The sequence below is a fragment of the Sinocyclocheilus grahami genome, unplaced genomic scaffold, assembly GCF_001515645.1.
Source record: "Sinocyclocheilus grahami isolate Dianchi unplaced genomic scaffold, SAMN03320097.WGS_v1.1 scaffold183.1, whole genome shotgun sequence".
NCBI lineage: Eukaryota > Metazoa > Chordata > Actinopteri > Cypriniformes > Cyprinidae > Sinocyclocheilus > Sinocyclocheilus grahami.
The window spans coordinates 1,012,291-1,022,044 of NW_015505362.1; the positions used below are offsets into that span (position 1 = coordinate 1,012,291).

General features: G+C 35.7%; 1 protein-coding gene across 1 annotated transcript; it reads right to left on the reverse strand.

Moving 5' to 3' along the window:
• Window positions 1-1,935: 1,935 nt before the first annotated feature.
• On the reverse strand, window positions 1,936-8,228 carry LOC107594470 (phosphatidylcholine:ceramide cholinephosphotransferase 2-like). Its single transcript, XM_016284528.1, has 5 exons — window positions 7,801-8,228; window positions 6,504-6,621; window positions 6,084-6,237; window positions 5,711-5,877; window positions 1,936-2,121 (listed from the first exon to the last, which is right to left on the reverse strand). Exons 1-5 carry the CDS (start codon window positions 8,226-8,228, stop codon window positions 1,936-1,938), a joined length of 1,053 nt encoding a protein of 350 aa, XP_016140014.1.
• Window positions 8,229-9,754: the final 1,526 nt, after the last annotated feature.

A 9,754-nucleotide genomic window follows, 5' to 3' on the forward strand; every position in this document is an offset into this window, starting at 1 on the left:
GTGTTTTTGTATTTTTCATTGGCTGAGAGGAGCACGCTGTGAGTTGATTGGTGAATCAACCGATGACGTTACCTAATGGGTGGGGTCAACTGATCCAATAAGAGCAAGCAGACACTGAAGCTTCACCACAACTTGTTACGGGCTTTCGGTTATCTGTCTGTAACCCATCCGTTTGTAACACTGCCATTGTAATATCATTGAGGTACTATTATATCACTCTTATATAAGTGTGTGTGTGTGTGTGTGTGTTTCTATTTCAGTTTTAGTTATTTTAGTACAGTAAGGTAAACAAAAGGCCATTTCTAGTAATGAAAATGTTTTTTAATGGCTTGAATTATGTATTTATAAATTTATAACAAAATATTTCTAATTTATAACTTGAGTATCACTTTTCTAAATGTATTTAATGCAGTTTAACTGTTATTTAATAATAAACAGTGTTGGGGAAAGTTACTTTTAAAAGTAATGCATTACAATATTGCGTTACTCCATAAAAAGTAACTAATTTCGTTACTTAGTTACTTTTTATGGAAAGTAATGCATTACGTTACTTTTGCGTTACTTTTTAAATCTGGATCTTTTAAATCTTTTTAAAACAGGGCTTGCTTGTTTGTTTTTAAAATAAAAAATGTTCTATTTTTTGTAAATATACAAGCCTTTTCACACCAAAAGTGAAATGAATCAGCCTCAGGCTGAAGGGAAAGTACATTTACGTCCGTACAGTAGAATGCAGAAGAAGATTTCAACACACTTCAGCAATAAAAAAGACACACGAATGTTCGTCTAGAGTAATTTGTGCTCATTAGTACAGTTGAACTGAATCATCGAAGGTCAGAAGCAAAGACATTGGTTAATAGAATGGGATTAAATACATAAAGCATATTTGTGTTGTTTAACATTTAATTATTGCAGGTTTGCGTCATATTCTGAGTTGCATTATTTTTATTCATTTTGAGGAATACTGAATCTGTGTTTTTGGGTTTTTTTGTGAGTGAGATGAATTAATGCATATTCATATTTATTTTAGAACTACAGTAACATCTTCTGATTTCTGTCACCATGGCAACACCAGAGCTGTCAGTCAGTAAATTGGGGAAAAAAAGTAACTTGCGTTACTTGTTTGAAAAAGTAACTCAGATATTCTCTTGTAAATTAAAAAGTAATGTTACTTTACTAGTTACTTGAAAAAAGTAATCTGATTACATAACTTGCGTTACTTGTAATGCGTTACCCCCAACACTGATAATAATAATCTTAAGAATCATATAAATAAATAAATAAACAGACAGTTAAATAGTTAAATAGACAGCGTGAGCACATCTTCAGTGTTATGCATGAATTCATGCAACACTAGGTACTCTAGGTGTTAATGTAAACCATTTATTTCCATAAAATGTCATTATATTTTTAAAACAGAAAATAAACATAAAACTGAAATAACAGCTGACATGAATCATTAGAAAAAGAATGCATGCATTTCTAATATAAAATAGTGTATAAAATTAATGAAACCCTGTTTAACAACACTTTTTTATGACAAACATGTTTTAGATGACAATTTAATAAAGAGACAAGGGAAAATATGACTAAGAAGCATGCACAAACTGATAGATCGGTTCTGACAGAAAGTGAGAGATTTTCCAAAAATCCATCACTTTCCAAACATAACACTTTCAGCTGGCCCTTCAAGTACTTACAAAAGTGTTTCTTTAAATGGCCACATTGACTGAATATAAATTAATGTAAAAATATCAACAATGAGTTGTTAAATAATATTGAGTTTGAACTGTTTAGCCCACTGCTATTAGAGATCTAATTAGCAACAATAGCCAAACAGTCTTTGTTCTTTGGTATGGTGTAAACACTGGGACAGCCACAAGCGAAATACAAAATATTTCCACATGTTGGTCTAGGCATCGTGATGAGTTCACGACGTCACTCCTCCCGGCCGCTCTGCACCATGGAATATTTCTTACAGGGGTTCTTCAGACAGGCAGGCGGACATGTGATCGGCCAGCAGAAAGAACAGGGCACTTGGGTCTGAACGTTCCTCTCGAAGAGGTTAAACACGGGGTTCCACCAGGTGTGAGTGAGGTAGTTGTTCGGAGAACACTTCAAAGTCTGGTGAAAACAGGATAATATCAATTAATATCATACTACAAATGAATTCAAATAAAAACATTGTTATGCATGGCCAGATGACTGACTACTTCTGGTTTTCTGAAAACAGAAGTGGCGATGCACAGGATATAAATGCACTATAGTTGCATGACAAAAAGCAGTTCTGGGAAATTTGGTTAGTTGCATTGTGATGACATTTTAGATCCAAAGCAATTTAGCAATTCCATGAAAATCAAGCCCTGGAGCCACTTCAGGACACAGACACGATTGAGGTTGAGATCTCTCCTGTCAGGGATCGAACCTGTTGACATTTGCATCACCAGTCCAAAGTCTCAACCTCTCACTGCATTTCAGTTTTTTTATTATTATTATTTTGTGGATGCTTTTTAACCACCATATATATCCTTTCTGATATACAGTATGACAGTTCTGATATCATTGGCTACTTTGCTTGTAACAGTATAAAGAAACATGATGTGTTTTGATAGTTTGAATGTTTTTTTTCTTCCTAGATTGGCTTCAAACGAATGTGCAGCACTTTACCATCATCAGGGAGTCATTTCTCAAAAGCTCGGCCTAATGGATTTGGATATTCTCAGTGTACTCTGAGTCATGTAAACACTCGGTAAAAGGCTTAGTGCCGTTTTGGTGCCTTGAGTTTAATGACACCCTGAATCTAAATTGCAAATTGAGCTGAGAGCTTGCCTTGGTTTCAGATGTGTGTATTTGTAGCTGTCTACATGAGGCTGCATGTCAAAAAAGATCAACAATATGCAAAATGAAAATATATCAAAATATGTAAACAAGAACGTATTTCAACATACAAACAACACATTTAGACCCCATGAAGTGTCGTTTTAGTGACTTTTAGCTTATGTTTCACAGCTTTGAGGTAATCTAGACTATCATTCCAAAGTTTGGGGTCAGTAAGATTTTTTTTCTTAAGAAATGTATGATTTTATTTAGCAATGATGCATTAATAAAAAAAAAATGCAATGAAGACATTTATAATGTTACAAAAGTTTTCTATTTCAAATAAATGCTTTTGAACTCTCTATTCATCAAAGAATCCTGAAAAAAGTATCACAGATTTCACAAAAGTATTAAGCAACTGTTTTCAAAATCGATCATGATAATAAACGTATCTCAAACAGCAAATCAGCATATATTTCTAAATGATCATGTGATGCTGAAGACTGGAGTAATGATGCTGAAAATCCAGCTTTACATCACAGGAATGTCTGTGAGGGTCAGAAAGCTCTCGGATTTCATCAAAAATATCATAATTTGTGTTTCGAAGATGAACAAAGGTCTTATGGGTTTGGAACGACATGAGGGTGAGTAATTAATGACAGAATTTTTGGGTGAACTATCCCTTTAATAAAAGCCTTATTTGTGCATTTCTATTATTTCATGTTACTGATATATGTACCTGCAGATTAGCCATAGTGTGATACCAGTAGAACAGTCGGGTGGTGATGAAATACGCCACCACCACGTCCACACTGTAGTGCTCATGGATGCAATGAAGACATTTATAATGTTACAAAAGTTTTCTATTTCAAATAAATGCTTTTGAACTCTCTATTCATCAAAGAATCCTGAAAAAAGTATCACAGATTTCACAAAAGTATTAAGCAACTGTTTTCAAAATCGATCATGATAATAAACGTATCTCAAACAGCAAATCAGCATATATTTCTAAATGATCATGTGATGCTGAAGACTGGAGTAATGATGCTGAAAATCCAGCTTTACATCACAGGAATGTCTGTGAGGGTCAGAAAGCTCTCGGATTTCATCAAAAATATCATAATTTGTGTTTCGAAGATGAACAAAGGTCTTATGGGTTTGGAACGACATGAGGGTGAGTAATTAATGACAGAATTTTTGGGTGAACTATCCCTTTAATAAAAGCCTTATTTGTGCATTTCTATTATTTCATGTTACTGATATATGTACCTGCAGATTAGCCATAGTGTGATACCAGTAGAACAGTCGGGTGGTGATGAAATACGCCACCACCACGTCCACACTGTAGTGCTCATGGGCCACCAGGATACACATGACACCCACAGCAGCCGTTAACCAACACAGAAGATGGTACCACCAGAAAGAACGAGGAGAATCTAGAGAGAAACAAAGAATCAGTTGTGAATCATAATGGGTTGCTGTGTGAACATGCAAAATAAACGGTCAGAAAGTGCCTCAGTGTCTTCTGAATGGCTAAAAACAGAATCTAAAATTGCTTACAGTGACCTCAAGTCTGTAATTAGCAGAGAGTCATTTTATTTGTGTCTTAACATAAAGTGTGCCATCTGAGAATCTGAGAAACACTCCTTGAGGAAGAGGTACGTGAGCGTGAGAATGACAGTGTGGCCGCTGTACAGGAAGTCACCGCACAACCGCACAACTCCGGTGATTGATAATCCACCTCCAGAGAGCAACTGCAGAACACGCTGCAGCTTTGCCTGGGAATCTCCGTGGAGCTGAATGAGAGATGCAGGAAAGAAGATATGAGTGAGGATATTGAATGTTGAAAGATGAGTAGTTGGTGACAAGAATCGTGAATTGAAATATCATTCCATAAACTGATATTGTAAAGGCTTGTAAAAGCTGCAATATTTGTCTTGAGCATGGCAGAGGATATTACAGATTTAAAAGCCAAATGCTTTTGCTCATGTGACATTATCTAGGAAGTATAAGATCCTGAGGGGATCGTGACAAAGAGGGATTGAGCATTTATTTTTTTTACCTTTGGCGCACAGACCATGTGCATGCCAGGCACGGGTAGAGTGGTGACGTACATGGTTATGCATCTATACATATACAATGTGCCCAAAAGGAAGAAATATCGTCTTGCTACAATAGCCCTATATGGAACAGGAAAAAAAAGAAAAAAAAGAATTTTTTTTTCAATATTTTTGTCATTATTGAACAGATGTGGGTTAGGCTGAGAATGCTCAGCCTTACAAAGACTTTTTATAATGCTCTATCCATGAATAGAGAATAACTAGGGTACAAATCACATTTTCTTTGCAATGAGGACTATTAGATATTAGATTTGATGATTAGATTTGATAATAATCACACATCTTGTCATCATTTAGTTCAATCTGTTGAACTGATTATTATTTTTGTAAAACAAGTAAATAATTCCATTTTCCATTTTGAAAATGTCATTTTTAAAACTGTAGTGTTGACAATTCAACAAGATCAAGCATTTAACCCAGAAAAGTATCACAGATTTCACAAAAGTATTAAGCAACTGTTTTCAAAATCGATCATGATAATAAACGTATCTCAAACAGCAAATCAGCATATATTTCTAAATGATCATGTGATGCTGAAGACTGGAGTAATGATGCTGAAAATCCAGCTTTACATCACAGGAATGTCTGTGAGGGTCAGAAAGCTCTCGGATTTCATCAAAAATATCATAATTTGTGTTTCGAAGATGAACAAAGGTCTTATGGGTTTGGAACGACATGAGGGTGAGTAATTAATGACAGAATTTTTGGGTGAACTATCCCTTTAATAAAAGCCTTATTTGTGCATTTCTATTATTTCATGTTACTGATATATGTACCTGCAGATTAGCCATAGTGTGATACCAGTAGAACAGTCGGGTGGTGATGAAATACGCCACCACCACGTCCACACTGTAGTGCTCATGGGCCACCAGGATACACATGACACCCACAGCAGCCGTTAACCAACACAGAAGATGGTACCACCAGAAAGAACGAGGAGAATCTAGAGAGAAACAAAGAATCAGTTGTGAATCATAATGGGTTGCTGTGTGAACATGCAAAATAAACGGTCAGAAAGTGCCTCAGTGTCTTCTGAATGGCTAAAAACAGAATCTAAAATTGCTTACAGTGACCTCAAGTCTGTAATTAGCAGAGAGTCATTTTATTTGTGTCTTAACATAAAGTGTGCCATCTGAGAAAGTGACATACACTCCTTGAGGAAGAGGTACGTGAGCGTGAGAATGACAGTGTGGCCGCTGTACAGGAAGTCACCGCACAACAGATGAGATCCGGTGATTGATAATCCACCTCCAGAGAGCAACTGCAGAACACGCTGCAGCTTTGCCTGGGAATCTCCGTGGAGCTGAATGAGAGATGCAGGAAAGAAGATATGAGTGAGGATATTGAATGTTGAAAGATGAGTAGTTGGTGACAAGAATCGTGAATTGAAATATCATTCCATAAACTGATATTGTAAAGGCTTGTAAAAGCTGCAATATTTGTCTTGAGCATGGCAGAGGATATTACAGATTTAAAAGCCAAATGCTTTTGCTCATGTGACATTATCTAGGAAGTATAAGATCCTGAGGGGATCGTGACAAAGAGGGATTGAGCATTTATTTTTTTTACCTTTGGCGCACAGACCATGTGCATGCCAGGCACGGGTAGAGTGGTGACGTACATGGTTACGCATCTATACATGTACAATGTGCCCAAAAGGAAGAAATATCGTCTTGCTACAATAGCCCTATATGGAACAGGAAAAAAAAGAAAAAAAAGAATTTTTTTTTCAATATTTTTGTCATTATTGAACAGATGTGGGTTAGGCTGAGAATGCTCAGCCTTACAAAGACTTTTTATAATGCTCTATCCATGAATAGAGAATAACTAGGGTACAAATCACATTTTCTTTGCAATGAGGACTATTAGATATTAGATTTGATGATTAGATTTGATAATAATCACACATCTTGTCATCATTTAGTTCAATCTGTTGAACTGATTATTATTTTTGTAAAACAAGTAAATAATTCCATTTTCCATTTTGAAAATGTCATTTTTAAAACTGTAGTGTTGACAATTCAACAAGATCAAGCATTTAACCCAGTTACAAAAGTTATAAAACATGATGGAACAATATTTAACATTTGTAATATTTACATATTTATTTCTAATTTATGGGAAATTTAACACGCACGCACGCACGCACGCACGCACGCACTCACCCACACACACACACACACACACACATGTAGCCCTGGACCACAAAACCAGTCATAAGGGTCAATTTTTCCAAATTGAGATTTATACATAATCTGAAAGCTGTCCAAATGAAGTTCTTAGCAATGCATATTACTAATCAAAAATTAAGTTTTAATATATTTACAGTAGGAAATTTACAAAATATCTTCATGGAACATGATCTTTACTTAATATCCTAATGATTTTTGGCATAAAAGAAAAATCAATAATTTTGACCCATACAATGTATTTTTGGCTATTGCTACAAATATACCCCAACGACTTAAGACTGGTTTTGTGCTCCAGGGTCACACACACACATACATAAATCTATATTTATTTAACAATGCTAGGTAAGGTAAACAGAACATAAATGCTATTTCATTTGACAAAAATTGATGAACAACGTTTTCAAAGTTAAGGTCATATTGCAAGTGGCATTCAAAATTTTTCAAGTATAGTTTTGTACTATTTTTGTGAAACATGGCATATAAGGGCTTGGGTGATATTCATTAGATTGATTTCCTCAATGCAATATAAATTTTTATAACTGCCCTCAAGACTATTGCATTCAACCTGCTCTATATCATCTTAAACTTAACCCCACAAACCATTAAATGTAATCTAACAGAGCTGAGCGATAGGCTACAATGTCATCAGCATTATGTTGAGTGATGCCTCTTACTTGTATCTGTGAAAGAGCAACTGAACGGACCATATAGACACCAGAACCATCCCATTGACCTCAGTCACTGTAAACGCCCACTGCACACGGTCTATATAGTCAAAGAACTTATCCGGCAGCGGTGGGCTGCTCTCCTTGGGTGGTACTCTCTCATGAACCACTGTGATCATAACCGTGGTCAAAACCAGGTTCAAAACGGCATAAAACAAAGCGATGAACGTCTTCCACCATTCCGGTGGCAAACGGTTGCCCTTTCCTTCAGGTACAGAGATTTTGACGTAGTCTCGATGTCTGACCAGGGCGTTCCTCAAGCCGTTCCGCTTCGCTTCTTCAGCAGCGTGGCTGTGGACGGGGCAAGATGTGCCAGGGGACGGCGTCCCATCTGTGTTTGTGGGGTCCTTGTTTCCTTGGTGGTCTGACGATGCCATGAGTACCCACTAATGACTGACTTCCTGCCAAGACTCTCTCCTGTAAGGCACTGTAGGTTACTCTCCTCTGTGGCGATAATGAAAGGCCTGCGTTTTTAGCTCTCATATGATGTGGCTGGAACAGTCTTATAAAAAAATGAAAGCAGAAGTACATTAAATGAAGTACATTATAGACATATATGACCTTTAAAAGTGCTCCATCATCTAACATGCACATTAATCATCAATGATCAATAGAGGCTATTTTCAACCATGAATTTCACAGGCCAAACATTTAAAACCAAATCTGCTATATATAATTGACATGCTTCTTCACATTAAAACAAAAGAGTATGCCAAAGAAATGCACATACTGTATTATGTACGAATTTTACATTTTAAATGAATACTTAACTGATCAAAAGTGACAGTTAAGTAATTCATGTCACCAAAAAATATATATTTCAAATAAATGCTGTTTTTTTAAACTTTCTATTCATAAAAGAAAAAATTGTTTCCACAAAAATATTAAGCAGCACAACTGTTTTCAACATTGATATTAATAAGAAATGTATCTTGAGCAGCAAAACAGCATATTAGAAGGATTTCTGAAGGATCATGTGACACTGAAGACTGGAGTAATGATGCTGAAAATTCAGCTTTGATCACAGGAATAAATTACACGTTAAAACATATTAAAATGATAAATAGATAAAACTGTTATAATAAATAGTAAACTGAATCACAATGAAAAACTGAACACAAAAAAATTGGAATTCAAAATGTTCAGGATTATTATTTGATAAATTAAGTGGTTAGCTATTTAGTTTCCCAATTTGTAAAGCCAAGTATCGGTATGATTTTAATACACTTTTTATATTCCTGCAAGTCTGACGTTTGGCTAGAAATCGTTAATCTATATATGAAACATCCTCTGACCCTCTTTTATGTGCGCAACGCAATCAAACAAAAGCAAAGCATACCATTTAAAAGCCAAAATATCTGACACAAGTGCAAACTGCCATCTAGAGAAAAGCCACATAGGGAAAAAAGCATCCATGTTCAGGTCTGAGTCCAGCAGTGACTTCTCAACCCAGAAACAAGAGCATTTCAGGAACAGCCTGTTTATCTGAAAGCTTTCTGTTCTGAGAAGATCTCTGCTCCATCACACCCAAAGTGCATCTCAATAACCCTCATTACGGCGACATACAATATTTACAAACAGTAAACAGAGCTTCAGGACAGACGCATACAGGATGAATGATGGATTGTACAAATCGATTTCCTCCAAATCAATTTAGGCTGAAATATAATTACATTGGAAATGAGTTCTTGTTACAAATCTGCTCCGAATGAACATTGGATTGTACACAACACTGCTTCACTGTACTGCAACAAGAGAAAAAATATAATTATCTCTAATAACTCACTTTTTGTACTACTACACTATGTGGATGCAACTAAATTACAGATCAAAACAGACTAAAAGAAGCAAACCGTTCTCACAAAAAGCTTTAAAGAGTGATTTCGCCAATTCAAAATCACTT